Source organism: Bombina bombina, chromosome 7 (genome assembly GCF_027579735.1).
Source record: "Bombina bombina isolate aBomBom1 chromosome 7, aBomBom1.pri, whole genome shotgun sequence".
NCBI lineage: Eukaryota > Metazoa > Chordata > Amphibia > Anura > Bombinatoridae > Bombina > Bombina bombina.
In genome coordinates, this window is record NC_069505.1 from 401,644,242 (window position 1) to 401,662,253 (window position 18,012).

General features: G+C 38.9%; 1 protein-coding gene across 1 annotated transcript in view; it reads left to right on the forward strand.

Annotated features, from left to right (window-relative positions):
- The first annotated feature begins 12,361 nt into the window (after positions 1-12,361).
- Positions 12,362-18,012, forward strand: part of GNAI2 (G protein subunit alpha i2) — a 164,484-nt gene continuing 158,833 nt past the window's right edge. Inside the window, exon 1 of the mRNA XM_053721166.1 lies at positions 12,362-12,617. Within this exon, the coding sequence (XP_053577141.1) occupies positions 12,500-12,617 (118 nt within the window). The 5' untranslated portion in view covers positions 12,362-12,499. The remainder of the gene's footprint in view (positions 12,618-18,012) is intronic.

The following is an 18,012-nucleotide window of genomic DNA, read 5'->3' on the forward strand; positions in this document are numbered from 1 at the left end:
AGTTATGTACCTGTTTTTACTTTGGCTGTGTTGTATTTACTTATGATTGTCTCAATAAAAAGAACTTTCAAAAAAAAAAAAAAAACCTCTCTAAGGGTAGTTGACATAACTGCAGCCATATCCTGCAGGGTAAATGAATAAGACGCGGTTGAAGAACCCAGCGTCGCTTGAGTGGGCGTTAAAGGTTGTGACGTTTGGGGAGAATTTGGCGGCATACCCTGATTCTCCTCAGACTGAGAATCATCCTTAGACACACTTTCCTTAATAAAATCTGCTCTTTACATTTTAAGGCCTTTTCAGTACATGAGGGACAAAAAGTAAGAGGGGGTTCCACAGAGGCATCTAAACACATAGAACAAGTAGTTTCCTCAATATCAGACATGTTAAACAGACTAGCAATAGCAATAATAGTCGTTCTTTACTTGATATACAGGGAGTGCAGAATTATTAGGCAAGTTGTATTTTTGAGGATTAATTTTATTATTGAACAACAACCATGTTCTCAATGAACCCAAAAAACTCATTAATATCAAAGCTGAATAGTTTTGGAAGTAGTTTTTAGTTTGTTTTTAGTTATAGCTATTTTAGGGGGATATCTGTGTGTGCAGGTGACTATTACTGTGCATAATTATTAGGCAACTTAACAAAAAACAAATATATACCCATTTCAATAATTTATTTTTACCAGTGAAACTAATATAACATCTCAACATTCACAAATATACATTTCTTACATTCAAAAACAAAACAAAAACAAATCAGTGACAATATAGCCACCTTTCTTAGCAAGGACACTCAAAAGCCTGCCATCCATGTATTCTGTCAGTGTTTTGATCTGTTCACCATCAACATTGCGTGCAGCAGCAACCACAGCCTCCCAGACACTGTTCAGAGAGGTGTACTGTTTTCCCTCCTTGTAAATCTCACATTTGATGATGGACCACAGGTTCTCAATGGGGTTCAGATCAGGTGAACAAGGAGGCCATGTCATTAGATTTTCTTCTTTTATACCCTTTCTTGCCAGCCACACTGTGGAGTACTTGGACGCGTGTGATGGAGCATTGTCCTGCATGAAAATCATGTTTTTCTTGAAGGATGCAGACTTCTTCCTGTACCACTGCTTGAAGAAGGTGTCTTCCAGAAACTGGCAGTAGGACTGGGAGTTGAGCTTGACTCCATCCTCAACCCGAAAAGGCCCCACAAGCTCATCTTTGATGATACCAGCCCAAACCAGTACTCCACCTCCACCTTGCTGGCGTCTGAGTCGGACTGGAGCTCTCTGCCCTTTACCAATCCAGCCACGGGCCCATACATCTGGCCCATCAAGACTCACTCTCATTTCATCAGTCCATAAAACCTTAGAAAAATCAGTCTTGAGATATTTCTTGGCCCAGTCTTGACGTTTCAGCTTGTGTGTCTTGTTCAGTGGTGGTCGTCTTTCAGCCTTTCTTACCTTGGCCATGTCTCTGAGTATTGCACACCTTGTGCTTTTGGGCACTCCAGTGATGTTGCAGCTCTGAAATATGGCCAAACTGGTGGCAAGTGGCATCTTGGCAGCTGCACGCTTGACTTTTCTCAGTTCATGGGCAGTTATTTTGCGCCTTGGTTTTTCCACACGCTTCTTGCGACCCTGTTGACTATTTTGAATGAAACGCTTGATTGTTCGATGATCACGCTTCAGAAGCTTTGCAATTTTAAGAGTGCTGCATCCCTCTGCAAGATATCTCACTATTTTTGACTTTTCTGAGCCTGTCAAGTCCTTCTTTTGACCCATTTTGCCAAAGGAAAGGAAGTTTCCTAATAATTATGCACACCTGATATAGGGTGTTGATGTCATTAGACCACACCCCTTCTCATTACAGAGATGCACATCACCAAATATGCTTAATTGGTAGCAGGCTTTCGAGCCTATACAGCTTGGAGTAAGACAACATGCATAAAGAGGATGATGTGGTCAAAATACTCATTTGCCTAATAATTCTGCACACAGTGTATTGAACTTTTGGAGTCAAAACATACAATAAAGAAATTAAACAAAAAACGTGTACTGCGCCTTTAAATAATAAAAGCACAACAATTTTTCTGTTGTTAGCCAAAAGACGATTTCAGCAATAAAAATTGCCCCTATGTGTCCCAATTATTGCACCACTTGTTAGGATATGTAAAATATAAAAGTAAATCAGGTTTATCAGATATATTTATGTATTATAAAAATTTGACCCCTGCACCTCGCCACAGCTCTCCTGTGGCGCCTACCTGCCCCCAAGGCACACTGACACAACGTTCTGAGCCTCTCTGTCCACTACGATCACCAAACAGAGCTAGGCCCCACAAGAGCCTCAGGATCTTGCTACCGATCCGGAACACACACTGCGCGTCTGAGCGCGTGAAAATAGGCCCCGCCCACCGTGGGCGTAACTCCTATCCTACCGAGATCCGCACAAACATGTCAGTCATTATCAAGCCATGTGTTCAACAAATACATCCTGCGCAATAAGCGCTTCATATTGTAAGGTGTCAACAGAAATAAAAAGCAGCCGCATCTCCCAACGTCAGCCCACAAAATCTTTTTTATGAAGCAGCGGTTTAAAACTTTTAGAGTTGGCAGATGAAAATAACTCCAAACTCATTTGGGGTGATTGACAAGCTGATCATATAATTAGACTATAATCTAATATTCTTTTGATCAGTGATTCACAACTTTTTTTTCGTTGAGGCGCCTTTACGGGGTGCATTTAACTACTTTCGTGTGACTACACATTTTGTCAGAGGCCATATTTCCAAAACACAGAACACCCTGCACTCTATGCTTGTTCTTTGTTTTCATAGGAGATCTACAGGATTGTTTGGATGAGCATATGACTTATATAGATATATGCTTTAAAAGTGACTTGTTGAACATCGCTAACATGAATTGAAGTTTTTATTGGGGACACAGTGTTTCTTATCTTAATTAATGCATATGTTGTTTATTTAACAGTGATTATATTTACAGTTTATCGCTTAAGCTAATATATCAGGGAAGTCTAATCTACTTTTTTTTCTTTCTTTTTTTTTTAATTTAAAGGGCAGTCTAGTCAAATTAAACTTTCATGATTCAGATAGGGCAGCAATTTTAAACAACTTTCCAATTAACCATCAAATTTGCTTTGTTTTTTTGGTATTCTTTGTTGAAAGATAAACCTAGGTAGGCTGGCTCATATGCTAATTTCTAAGCCCTTGAAGGCCGCTTCTTATCTCAGTACATTTTGACATTTTTTCACAGCTAGACAGTGCATCATATAGATAACATTGTGCCCACACATAAGTCAGCACTGATTGGCTAAAATGCATGTCAGTCAAAAGAACTGAAAAAGGGCAGTCTGCAGAGGCTTAGATACAATCACAGAGGTAAAAAGTGGATTAATATAACTGTTCGTTTTGCAAAATTGGGGCATGGGTAATAAAAAGATTATCTGTCTTTTTAAACAATAAACATTGTGGAGTAGACTGTTCCTTTTAATGCAGCCTTTCCATAGCTGAAATTTATATGACACCTAGTTTGCCAGTAGCCCTCCAATAAAAACACTGGACAGTCAGTGGGCAACCAGGAGGCGTTGGAAGTAAAAAAACGATTGTAGAATTTACAAAATATCCCAATTTATTCTATCATCAAATTTAAAGGACAATTAGATAAAGTAGAACTGCATAATAAACATTTGCATAATGAAAAGACAATTAAATAGCACTAACACTGAATTTTATTTTATTTTTTTTCCTGACAAACTTCAAAAATGTATTTAAAGGGCCATGATACCCAAATGTTTAAACACTTTAAAGTGATGCAGTATAGCTGTAAAAAGCTGACTAGAAAATATCACCTAAACATCTCTATGTAAAAAAGAAAGATATTTTACCTCAAAAGTTCCTCAGTAGCCACATCCTATTGTAAAGCACTTCTAAGCAACAAATCAGTATGTCTGTCCCGGGACAGCAGAAGGAGCGAGCTTTTGTGCACTCTCATCTTATTTCCCTATTCAGTGTAAGGAAATTTACAATGAAATCTCATGAGAGTTAAGTGAAATCTCATGAGATCACAGTAAATGAGGTTATGACCTCAGTACTGATGATGCTGATTGGCTGCAGTTAATTTCTTCATTTCTTCATTTTTTTTACCTGCAGCTGGGCTGCAGCTGAGTATAAGTTTTTACACAGCACTTACTCTTCTGAGCTGAGGAGAATGTGAAGTAAAATACCTTTTTTACATAGAGATGCTCAGGTGATATTTTCCTGTCAGCTTTTTACAGTTATACTGCATCCGTTTCAAGTGATTTAGCATATGAGTATTATGTCCCTTTAAGTTTGCCAGCCCCTTGTATCATGTGACAGCCCACAGCCAATCACACTCTTATATACATATATACTGTGAACTCTTGCACATGCTCAGTAGCTGGTAACTCAAAAAGTGTGCATTTAAAAAGACTAAGCACAATTTGGTAATGGAAGTAAATTGGAAAGTTTCTTAGAACGGCATGCTTTATCCTACATCATTAAAGTTTTAATAGTGTCCCTTTAACTCTTTATTTAGTGCTTTAACTCTTTATATAGTGCTCAAGACACGTGCACAATCCTAAGTCCTCAATATGCTCTCATGGAAGCATACCAAAAAAGGGTAAATCTGATAATAGAAGTAAAATTGGTATGTTGTTTTTTAATAAATGTTCTAAAGAATGAAAGCTTGACCCCAAATTTTTCTTTCATAATTCTGACAGAACGTACAATTTTTATAAATAAAGTTTCCAATTTACTACTGTTATCAAATGTTTAATTTGCTTGGTATTCTTTGTAGAAGAGCATCACCTTTACACGGCGAGGCTTCTAGCCAGGGATAGGCACGAGCCAAGGCTGTGGCGGACATTTTCTAAAGTAAAGACCTTTAGTGAAGGACACCAAGGTACATTTACAATTAAAAGTATTATTTTATAGTGCTGAATTGTATTATACTGATGCAGATACCACTGATCCTATAACCAGCCCTTGTCTGGCTATACACATGTGCCAGTGTCACTTCTGTGTCTTTGTATAGAGCTGGGTGTTATTATACAGATGCAGAAGATACACATCCAGTATTTCACTCAGGCTTTATTTATTCCATAACTTATCACCCAATATTACTAGCAGTCTCTTGACAAGCCACTAATTTTATTCACACTAAATATTTTCCCTTTCCTATTATTTAATCAGAAAGAAAAGATATACTAAGGTTACGATTCACAACCTTACTATATCTTTTCTTTCTATTTAAATACTACTTATAATAAACCTCAGGTGCTGGTTAAAGTGCTTTACCTTTGCATATAAAGCTCCAGGGACACAGAGGCAGCTTGCTTCTTGAATCTTCCCTCTCTCTCTGTCTCACTCAGAGTAATTTTCTGGCACTAAGCGGCATCATGTGGGAGTGGCCACAACCCTGCAAAACGTGGCGCCGTTTGTGTGTTAAGGAGGAGTCAGGACCAGTATTCATCTGTCTTACTCCTCCCTCCCCACAGCCACAGCAAAACGGGCGGTGGACACTGCAAGGGCCAGTCACGGACACCAGTGTCAGTGTACGGACACCTTGCCTATCCCTGCTTCTGGCTGAGACCAGATACCCAGTCACGGAAGTGCTAGTAGCTCCAAACCAAGGTTGCCCTTATCCAAAGTGCTTATTACAGCAGTAGATCCCTCCGCTAGTACCCCCTGCAACAGTATATTTGCAGTCTATGGCCCCAATTTATCAAAGGTCTTGCAAACCTGATCCGACACTGCTGAGTCAGGTCCGCAAAACCTTGCTAAATGCGGAGAGCAATACGCTCTCCGCATTTAACATTGCACCAGCAGCTCAACGCCGTCCCCTGCTGACTCGCGGCCAATCGTCCGCCAGCAGGGAGGTGTCAATCAACCCGATCGTATTCGATCTGGTTGATTTCTGGCGATTCCTGTCCGCCTGCTCAGAGCAGGCGGACAGGGTTATGGAGCAGCGGTCTTTAGACCGCTGCTTCATAAGTTGTGTTTCTGGTGCGTCTGAAGACTCGCCAGAAACACGGCCCTTCAAGCTCCGTATGGAGCTTGATAAATGGGCCTGTATGAATAAGCGCCACTACAGGGCGTGAACCCCATCAGCCATATGCATTTTTGGATGCCTTACTATGCTGTATTATTGTTGTCCAATGGAGTACATTCAAGTGTTTTGCTGTTTAATATTGCACACTTTGAGTGTGGATTACTTTGTGAGTATGTGTTTGTTGAAGAGCATACCTAGGTAGAGTGCACGTCTGGAGCAAAACAGGAAACACTGCTGCCATCTAATATAAGATTGTAAAATGTATTCTTGCAAAAATTATGCTATACAGTGCTCCATACATGAGCACACCTCTGGACCTTTTCAACTAAGAATATCAGGAAAAAGAAGTCCATTTTCTTTTTAAATTGCTCTGTCTGAATCATGAAAGAAAAATTTGGGGTTTCAGTTAAAAGGAAAAACCTGAATTCAGACATATTAGACATTCAGTTAATGCGGAATTAGTTACCATACCTTACTTTCCCACTATATATTTTGCTTCCATAGAGGTCTATGAAAACCTTTGGGGAAAATCATATTTTAAAAAAAAAATGTTATATGCATGTTTATTATATTTCATTTTTTTATTTGATGCTAATTATTTAGCTAGAGTTTGCTCTTCCGTTTCTTATAAATGTAACGGGTTTTTACTAATTCATACTTCAGCTGTTCTAATCAGGAGAAATTATCAAAGAAGGGTGTCAGGCAATTTTTTTTTTTTGTCATAAACAACCCTAATTCCTTTTGACTCTCCAGAGGGTCACATTACTGCTCTAGATCATTAGAGGAGGTGGATTGTTCAGATGTAGAAATCGTCAAACAGATGTTGTGAGACAATAGTTTTTTTTTGTAAATCAGATTTGTATTTTGAGTTCTCAACGATCTTGCATTTTGTGGGATTTCATGGCTTGGGAGCTCCTCTGGATATTACAAAATTACCATTTTTTTTTAAAGGTCACTTGGCCACACCCTGATCCACATATTTCCTGCACAGCTCCACCCACTCCATAATTAACCCCACCCCAGAGGTGACTCCAAGTCATGTTTACTGCAACTTCACCTCATGATCTTGCTGACTAAGCCACAAGCCTCCCAGGGGTCAAGTCGGATGGGAACGCATTGGAACTATTTTTGCAGGAGGAACTAAGTTCCCTCTGGACAGAGAACAGAAACACTTCAGTAAACACTGCTGCTGCTGATGAGAGGAGCTGGACCACAGTCTGGTTAGAGGGATAGTGAGATCCTCTAGTAAAAGGAAGTAACACTTCCTACAATACATTTTATGTCAGACGGTGGTACTGTGTTATCACCCCTGTTATGAATATTATCACTGGGGTTATTTAGCTCCCTTCAGCAGCAATAGAAAAATTTCACCTTAAGTGGGTGAGACTCTGTGACAAAGGCAACCATTCTGTGACAAAGGCAACCATTCAACGAACGCTTCATTGGATTTAATTTGCTTTCATTAACAAAAGTCTATAGATTATATACATATAAATAGAGTGTGTGTGTGTATATATATATATATATATATATATATATATATATATAAGGGAGAGTGGAAGTCTTGGTGAGTTCCCACACTTTTTTTTGTAGGACTTGACCCTGAGCCTCCCCATCCTTGGCAGTTTCTGGGAATTGTTGCAAATTTTGTTTATTTTTGGAGAATGAAAGGTAGTTTTCCTAGGGACATCAAAATACATTCTGCTAAAACTGGCAGGCTCAAATTGTCATGTAAAATTATAAATTCTGCTTAGTAAAAAAAAATTGCACTACACTGAACTCACATTCACTCCACATATAAAAGCGCTCACCAAGTCCTGCCATGCACACCTACCCCACAATTCCAGAATCCGGCCTTCCCTTACTCAAGAAACTACAAAAATCCTAATTCATTCCCTCATTTTGTCACGCATTGACTACTGCAATCTACTTCTAAACGGCCTTCCCAAACACTGCCTCTCTTCCCTCCAATCTATTACGAATGCTTCTTCTAGACTCATCCACATAAGTTGCCATAAAGCAGTGGGCGACGCCATATTGTAACTTAGGTTTTCTTTTCTGGTTAGCCCAATTGGGGAAGGTTATAAATATCTTACTAGACTGTGCAACCATATAGCTGTGTCTGTACTTCCACTTTTAACAGGAATTGTAAAGTCCACAAAATTCAGAATTAAATTACAGGAAAAAAGGAACAAAATAAATAATGAAAATATATTGCAAAGATGTTTTACAACATAGTAGAAAACTAAGATCCATGATAGAAAAACATTACTACCTATTAGAAGAGGATCCCCAAATATCAGAAGTATTTCAATATCCCCCACTTTTTTTGTATAAAAGAAATAGGAACCTCAGGGATGAATTTGTGAGGGCGGATTTGGGTCCAAAAAATCCTGCCCATCCCCTACAAAAGAAGGCCTCCTTTCCATGTTATATGTGTGTACATAAAGTGTATAGAAATAGTGTCCACTGTGAATATGATGAAGCAGTGTGCGGTAGTTTTTTCACGTATGAAAGGTGTGTTTCTTGTTATCCAATCAAATAACGCATATGAACTATATAAAAGGGGTGGACACTGATACGTAGTATACTCCTTAAAAAGGGGGGGGGCACGAAACGCACGTCGGAGTGTGTTACCGAGGCCATCATCTCAAATCTCCAGTGTCTACTGGTCCTCTCGCCGGGATTCTTGATATATCCAGACGACTGAACCTGCACGTGGAGTGGTTTGCTGGTGTATAGTATCACGCTCATAAAGTGTATTATCACAGAACATAATGGTGACTCTCTAAGCTCAAGGAAGTGGACTGACCGGTGCAGCTAATCAGCGGAAGTAATCACAAGTATTATTTGAACACCCCCTTATAACTGTATGGGCCGTAGCACTCAGATGGCAAATTAAGGCTCTTAAGGATGGATTTTATACTTTAGCTGACACATTTGTTACTATTCTAAAGCTATACATAACATCCACACGCGCCTCAACAGAGGCTGTTTTACAATACTGGGACACTGTTACTGAGACTAAACATGTACGGACATATCGTATACCCTACCATTAGGAGTATTTTATAGCAACATTGCTCTGTTATGCATATTTAGCCTATGGTGTGCAAGGTTCAGGAGGAGAGGAGTGTTTTAACTACACAGCATTCAAGTAGACACTGTAGCAGCTGGGGATTCAACTTTGTTGCAACTTCAATCAAAACAATTTAACGGTTTCACTTAACGTGGATTACAAAGTGTTTTTTTTTCCCTGTGCTTTCTTTTGCTGAACTGTGCTCAGTTTGGAGATGATTCTTTCCCCTAGGGACGCCTAAGGGAAATAAGTGTGGTGAGTTTGTCTGGAGTGTGTATGTTCTGTATGCAGGTCTGAATGAGGATAGCCTGGGTACTTTTCACAGTATTATCGTGTTTGGATATATGGTATCATTAAATATCACACAATTTGATCTATTTGGTCTGCTGAGTATTTTTTATCTTACATATAATTTAACATTCTGTGTTAATATATCAAAGTGTTAATGTCTCTTTAAGGGGAAACAAATTTTGTAGTGCAATGTCTCTTTAAAGGGACAGTCAACACCAGATTTTTTGTTGTTTAAAAAGAAAGATAATCCCTTTATTACCCATTCCCCAGTTTTGCATAACCAACACAGTTATAATAATACACGTTTTACCTCTGTAATTATCTTGTATCTAAGCTTCTGCTGACTGCCCCCTTATTTCAGTTCTTTTGACAGACATGCAGTTTAGCCAATCAGTGCTCAGTCCTAGGTCACTTTACGTGCATGAGCTCAATGTTATCTATATGAAACATGTGAACTAATGCCCTCTAGTGGTCAAAATGTATTCAGATTAGAGGCAGTCTTCAAGGTCTAAGAAATTAGCATATGAACCTCATAGTTTTAGCTTTCAACTAAGAATACCAAGAGAACAAAGCAAAATTGGTGATAAAAGTAAATTGGGAAGTTGTTTAAAATTGCATGCCCTATTTAAAACATGAAAGTTTTTTTTGGACTTGACTGTCCCTTTAAAGAGACATGAAGCTGCAATAGGAAAATGCTCTAGTACATTACAATTTATTATTACACTGTTGCTTGCTAATACCAATGTGTTTAACACTTTAAAGGGGTTAAACACACATTTCCAGACTAGCCATGCACCACTAGTCTGGAGCTCAACACCACCACTGAGCCAATCAGGGGCGGAATATAAGCATGGGCGCCAATCAGGATTGGCTGGGTAAAAGACAAAAGTTCATGTAGTGAATAGTGCTCTATCTCACTACAGCATTTTCTCATTTTAGCTTTATGTCCCTTTAAAGAAAGACTATCCCAGAAGAGCTGTTTCTTTTAAAGGTTATAGTTCTGTCAGGACTAGATGTCAGTATGCAAAAATGTATAAAGATCTCCCTTTTTAAGGCTCCCAGCCATATGGTGGTAAAACAAAATGATGCTTCTTTGCTGATGAGTTATCTGGCTCAAAAATAATCCAGCATCTGTGTGAATATATTTTAAGGGTGCAAACTAACAAGTGGCGGGATTCAGCCTGTTCTCACCAGTTCTTAAAGTGATAGTAAATCTTAGCGTTTGTGAAACCCGTTTGGATTTACCAGTGGAACAAATAAAAATTAACTTTCAGTCATGAAGTATAAAATACTTCATGCTGAAAGTTCCTTTGTTTGTCTGAAGCGTTTGCTGTGCTGAGCGCCTCAGGCAGCTCACGGCAGAACGCTATTTTGCTGTGAGGTGATCTTAGCCAATAGTGTGTTAGCTATCCGGCATGGCGCCAGCTGGCCTGCACAGCTATTGGCAAAGAGGTGGAAACGTCACCTCACATGAAAAACGTATTCTGCCATGGGCGACCTGATGCACTCAGTGCAGCGAATGCTTCATTCAAATAAAGGAACTTTCAGCATGAAGTATTTTATACTTCATGACTGAAAGTTCCCTTTATTTGTTCCACTGGTAAATCCTAGCGTTTCACAAACGCTCAGATTTACCATCACTTTAAGAACCTGTTCCTAAAATGTAGAAAGTGTAGAGGTTCTGTAAAATAGAGAAGTTAGAGAACCTGTTTCTAAAATTTCGGAATCTCATCACTGAAGCTAACCCAGGGGCATCTGTATATAATAACCTCTTATAAACAAAGGCAAAAAAGTTGTGGTAGCAGCACTCCAGTATAATTTAAAACATAATTCCTTTTATTGGGTCCATAGAAACAGCATAAACAGTGATGTTTCAGGGAATATGTCCTCAAAGGGACAGTGCACTGTACGATTTTCTCCCCTTTAATTTTTTTCCCCAAATCCCAATTATACCTTTTACCTGCTGGAGTGTATTAAACTGTTTACAAATAGTTAATTAACCTTTATTTTGGCATTTGAAATAGCTGCTTCTTCCTGTTGTATCCCCACCTATACTGAAAACCTAAATACATGATACCCAAATGTTGAAGGACTTGATAGTGATGCACATAGCGGTAAAAAGATGACTAGAAAATATCACCTGAACATCTCTACATAAAAAAAGGAATATATTTTACCTCAAAATTTCCTCAGTAGCCACATCCTATTGTAAAGGAACTTTAAGCAGCCAATAAGGATGCTAGTCCTGGGACTTGCAAGGGGGGTTAGAAGAGATAAGTAATAAAATGTTAAATTTCTATTGTCCTAAGTATAGGTCTTAGGACATTGGTATAAAGACAGAGATAAAGAAGCATGTGTGTGTGTGCATATAATTTTATAACAGAAATAAACAGCAGATTATTAAACCTACACACAAAGCAATTGACTGATGAAATGCAAACCTGTTGCTTATCTTTGAGGTTTTATGATGATGCTGGAAAACACCCACAATTTAATGAGCAATACAATGAGTACCTGGAAAACAGACCCCACGTAGTGTGTCACACTATCTCACTTTGTGACTTGACATATTTGTACTCCCTTCAGGAAGAGTTAAAGGAGCATATAACATGATAAAATCAGCTGCCCTCAGAGACATAACAATAAACTCACAATTTTTACCTCAAATATGCAAATTTACCTCATATAAAATGGTAAACTTCTTGTTTTAACCTCTTGGATACCAGGAAGGTGGATAAAATGACCCTCTCTGGGAGGCAATGGGTTAAAAGCGCTATTCACAACGAGAAAGCGTCGCTTTAGAGGAGGCACCGGGGCGGGACAGCTCGGGCTGGGGGCGGTAGGCCTGTGAGGGGAGGGTCGCTGGAGCTGGGCGGGTCGCTTCTCCTTCTCAGCCTTGCCTGGGTCTCTGCCTCTTTCAGTCACAGCCTGGGCGCTCCTAGCCGTTACATACCGTGGGTGTTGCTCTTGTCGTGGTGGAGCTTCCCGGTGGTCGTGGCGGGGCTCGGGGGTCGCGGTTTACTGGGGTTTCGCGACATTTCGCTGTCATGGGCTGCACGGTGAGCGCCGAGGACAAAGCGGCGGCCGAAAGGTCGAAAATTATTGATAAGAACCTGCGGGAGGATGGAATCAAGGCATCCCGGGAGGTCAAACTGCTGCTGCTGGGTGAGATTTGGGGGGGGGGGGACAAGGGGACTGTCACTGGCTGGGTGGGGACAAGGGGACTAGACGGCCTGGGAGGATGCGGGGGTTTATTGGCTGGCCTACGGGGGACAAGGGAAATATCACTAACTGACCTGAGGGGGCAAGCGACTGTCATTAGCTGGTCTGGGGGTGGGGGTAAGGGGACTGACACTAACAAGGATATGTCACAAGCTGACAAGGGTACAAGGGATATGTCACTAGCTGACTTAGGGGACAAGGGACTGCCACTAAATAGGGGTGTGGAACGGGTACTGTCACTTATCTAACCGGAGGTCAAGGGGACTGTCACTAACTGGTCTACAGTCTAGGAGTGGGGCTAGAAAGCTGTCACTAGCTGACAGGAGTACAATTTGACTGTCACTAACTGGTCTGGGAGGGGGGCAAGGAGACTGTCCATATCTGACCTGGGGGTGACAGAAGAGGACTGTCACTAGCTGATGTGGAGGGACCAGGGAAAGGGGTCTAGCTAAACTAAGGGGAATGGGTACTATACTACTGACACTGGCTGTCACTTACTGATGGGGGGGACAAGTGCACTGTCACTGACTAGCCTGGGGACACACAAGAAGGTTGGTAACTGTCCTGGAGGGAATGTGGGGCCTGCCATTAGCTGGCTAGGAAAGAACAAGGGGATTGTTACTGGTTGGCCCAAGGGGACAAGGGACTGCCTTGAAACACATGGTATAGAGGGTGTGACATTGTTAATAATCAAATCTGAATGTAGACATTGTTGCTAATTGTATTTAGGAGCACTTTCACTGATTGATAATTAGGGACACAGTGTCACCAGCCTATACTCTGGAACTGTCACTAAAAAGGGATACATACATTGTATAGGATGGTGAAGGGGCACAGAGATTGTCAGTGATGAGTATAGACCCTTTGCATGAACACAGTATCCTCACTAAATACATTTACTGTAACTGATTGTATCATGGGGTAGTAGTGTCACTAATGTGCTTGCACACAAAGCTACAAACATTGTCATGGGGATTAGATTATCAATAACATGTAATGATTGTATGTTCACTAATTTTGGGCAGGTCCTGGGAATTTACACTATTCTTGGACTAGTAACACATTGCAGTAGAATTTAGTAGTATTTAACATCTAGTGGACTCCCCCATCCCCCCCCCCCCCTTTTGGTAAACTATAGTGGCATTTTTCCACTCCTGAATATAGGCACATAGTGCCACATACCCCCACAGTGTCACTGGTGTGTGTATAGCTCTTCATACTGTGTGTATATTTTATGTGTCTGTAAACAATACCCAATCGAACACTCATTAAGAGAAATTAAGCTTTTTCATTTTAGCAGAATAATATTTAAACAGCATGGGATGTTTTATTTATATATATATATTCATTACATATACTGTTATAAATATAACTTGATTGTATATATTTGCTAAGACACTGTAGGCCTTCTATGTAACTGTATTACAGATACTGTGTGTTCCTGTGATATTATCTGCAGTATGCATCGTTTGTCTTGTTACTGCAGTGTCTGTGTGTATATCTACTGTATACGTTCCTTTTATCTATGCTGTTGCTTAAAGGGTTTACAGTCACAACTTGTGAAATGTTTGCCAAATGCTGCATTCAAAATGTTGCTCACAGTATAGTATTGTATTGGTGACATAAAAAAATGTCACAAAGAAAATGTGTTCCATTAGAATGTAATCTATGTTTACAGCAACATTTTAAATATCACAGGTTTTAATGTTTTTTTGAGAAAGCAGAAGTGCAGCGTCTCCTTTACCTTTTGGCAGCCATGGGGTAAATCAAGGGATGATATTTTGAACTGTTCACTGATTTTAAAAGATGCGGTTTCGATTTAAGTCGCACTACTTTTTGAGGGACATCCTCATTGTCGCCATTATGTGTCCCACAAATTCTAATATGGGTCTATTGTAACAATACAGTAAAGTGCCTCTATTGAGTGTGTTTGCCTCTAGTTGATGGTAGTGTGCATATGTACTGCATTGCAGTTTTCCTAGCAGACTGTAGCTATAACACTGCTCTGTGCCTCTATCTTTGTGTTTATAAAAAAATTAGACACAGTACACGTGTGCATAGCTATATTGTGTGAACTGTTTAGAGTACACCTTTGTACAGTATGCTGTGTGTAACTTTACGGCAGGGGAGGGTCGACAAATCTTTTTAAAATTTTGAAACCAATAAGAATATTGTATTTGTATATAGATATATGGAAAATAACCAAAAAATATAGGAACCAGGGGTACCTGGCTCCTGGGTTTGTCAAGCCCTACCTTACTGTATATACAGGGTACATCTTAGTATACGCTATATGTTTGTGTCTTTATACTGTATTCAATCTGCATGTATCTATGTTTGTACATTAAAATACAATTGTTTTTAGTACATAGGAAACAGAGGACATTAAAAAAGGATGCATGCAAAATATTTTACAGTTTATAAACTCTGTGTGTAATTACATATGGACCGAAAAGAGTACTTGGGCAAACTTGAATTGTTCGGACAAGGTGTACTTCAGAGAGACGTTGCATCATATATATATATATATATATATATATATATATATATATATATATATATATATATATTTATTTCCAACTAATTTTATTTTAGTATGAAATTATAAGGATGTCACTATTATATTATTCATATTCCGTGTATGGCACAATGATGTACTACTGCTGTTTTGTGTAAAACATACATCATATATTATGAAACATAAATACATTTATAAGGTGTATCCTTTATCACTGGTCCCTTTAAGAAACCAAAGTATTGAACTCATTTTTTAAATTACATATTTGTATATACCTGATTGACTTTCAAAACCCTTTCCCCCCTTCTCTTTTTAGAATTATATATATATATATATGTGTGTGTGTGTGTGTGAGTGCAAGACTTGAAAAGCCATGCTTACTACATAATTTTGTTTTTAAATCAGTCTCACTTTACTAGAGGAAAAGTAAAGAAAAAATTAAACTTATATTATTCAGATAGAGCACACATTTTTAAAGGGACAGTTTACCCAAAAACTTTCTCTCCTTTAATTTGTTTGCAATGATCCATTTTACCTTCTGGAGTGTATAAGATTGCTTACAAATAGCTCCTTGGCCTTTATATCAGCATTTGAAATAGCTGGTTTAGCCTGTGGTATACCCACCTATACTAAACGTTTCTATACCTAGGTATTGGCTATTGAGTAACTATGTAAACACAGCCAGCAGAAGAAATTACACTCACAGTGGGAGGTGGAAGAGATAACGCTCTAAAATGTTAATTTTCAATTGTACTTTCTAAGTATTGTGCAGAGACAGATCAGAAAGGGAAGCATTTGAGTGATAACTAGATCTGACCTGTTTGCAAGCTTAGCACTATTTTGATAGCTGGATTTGCTCTTTGAAACCACAGGCTATTTCTTTTGCAAAAAGAAGCTTAAATGAGCAATTTTTCATACGTTTTATATGCTGCAGCTGGTATAACAAGTCACAGGGAAAACAATTTCAGGAAAAAACAATTTTACAGTGAACTGTCCCTTTCCAATTCACTTACATGTTCTAAATGTGCACAATATTTTAATGTGCACACTTTGAGGTACCAGCTTCTACTAAGCATGTGCAAAAATTCACAGAATTTTCATGTATTTAGCTTGTGATTGGCTAATGGCCGTCACATGATGCATTGGAAAGGAAAATGGAACTAACTTTGAAATATGTTAGGAAAAAAAATCTCATTTGAAATTTAAACTAAGTGCTTTTTTAGCATTTTTTTTTCATTATGGATTTATTGATTTTACAATTCTACAGTGTTTAGTGGTCTTGTTTTATGATTTGAAAAATAACTTGAAAACTCAGAGTATCTATCGTAAAGCTGTGGCCAATTAAATTTTTGTCCACTGTTCTAAGCAATTGTTGTGTAGTATGTAACAGGTTTAGGAAATCTGCAGCATACTTTGGTTACAGAATTTGATTTTCAACTTATTTTAGGAGCGTGGGAGGAGTATAAGTTTTACACAAAGGCAACATATTACAACCAAAGCATGCAACATAACTAGTACATATTGTATGTATTTACTGCATGAATATATTTTTACAGCCTCTCAAGTATTTTGTGTCCCCACTGTAGGTTAATAGATTTGTGGCAGTTTATGGGGTGTACATGCAGTGGATATACCAAGTGTTGAAAAAGATCATTTCTGTTTTGTTGGATTAAAGGGACATTATACACAAATTTTCATATAACTGCATGTAATAGACACTACTATAAAGAAGAATATGCAGATACTGATTTAAAAATCCTGTAAAGAAAAAAAAAACTTTAAAAACATACTTAGAAGCTCCCAGTTTAGCACTGTTGATGTTGGGCTACAACACCCACTGCAATGGGCTGAGACAGCAGGAAAAGCAGACCCCACCCTCCCTGCATATGAAAAGACACTACAGAAATGGGAGCTAGCAGTAATCTGTAGACATCGGTATGCATCTTAAACTTTGGGGCTTGGTTAGGAGTCTGAAAATCAGCACAATGTTGTTTAAAAATAAGCAAAACTGTACATTTTTACATAAACACTCCCAGATGGGCTATATAAATGCATCCTCTATGAAACATGTATGCAAACAAAAATCTAGTGTACCATGTCCCTTTAAAGGGGGCAAATGTTACCGGCACTCAAGCCTCTGAAGTGCAAGAGCAAAGCTCAGTAGAGGGGGGGGGGGGGGTTATGTCATTTTACAAATGAAGTTTCTGATCATGTTGGAAGCCCTTCAGGGTGTAAGTTACCCTCATCGCATTCTGATGCTTAATGAGTAGATGGTGTAATAGTCCTTTTGTGCAATCTGTGTTGAAATCAAACTGATGGCAGCGAAAGAGAAAAAATATCTTAGGCTCCTACTGACAGTCACTTCTCTTAGCCACTTCCTGCAGCTATATCACCCCTCCTTTAGTACGGATTACGGGTGAGGTTCACAGGAAAACACCTTTCATTGGGTAGCATCTGCATTACATTTTGTTACCATATTTATTTCTCTGTTTTAACTCAAAGCAAATATTTATAGAAAGGGATTCTTATTATAGACTGGAGAAATGCCTTTGCAGATAAGCCTTGTAAGTGAAGTCTGAACATTTACTATAGGAAATCCTGTTTATGGTTTGAAATCAGACCCCTGTACTGCTGCTGCTTTTTACTTAAGAGGAAGATAGAAAGCTTAGGGGTTCTCTGAACAAGCAGCTTCCTGATTTTCTTCCCTGATGCTCCACATCCTAAACATCACTTCCCCTTTTTGTCTGTTTGTTTAACCCCTTTGGTCTTGGTGGGGGGAGTGATTTGTCTTTTATTAAACAACCTTTAGATTGGTAGTGT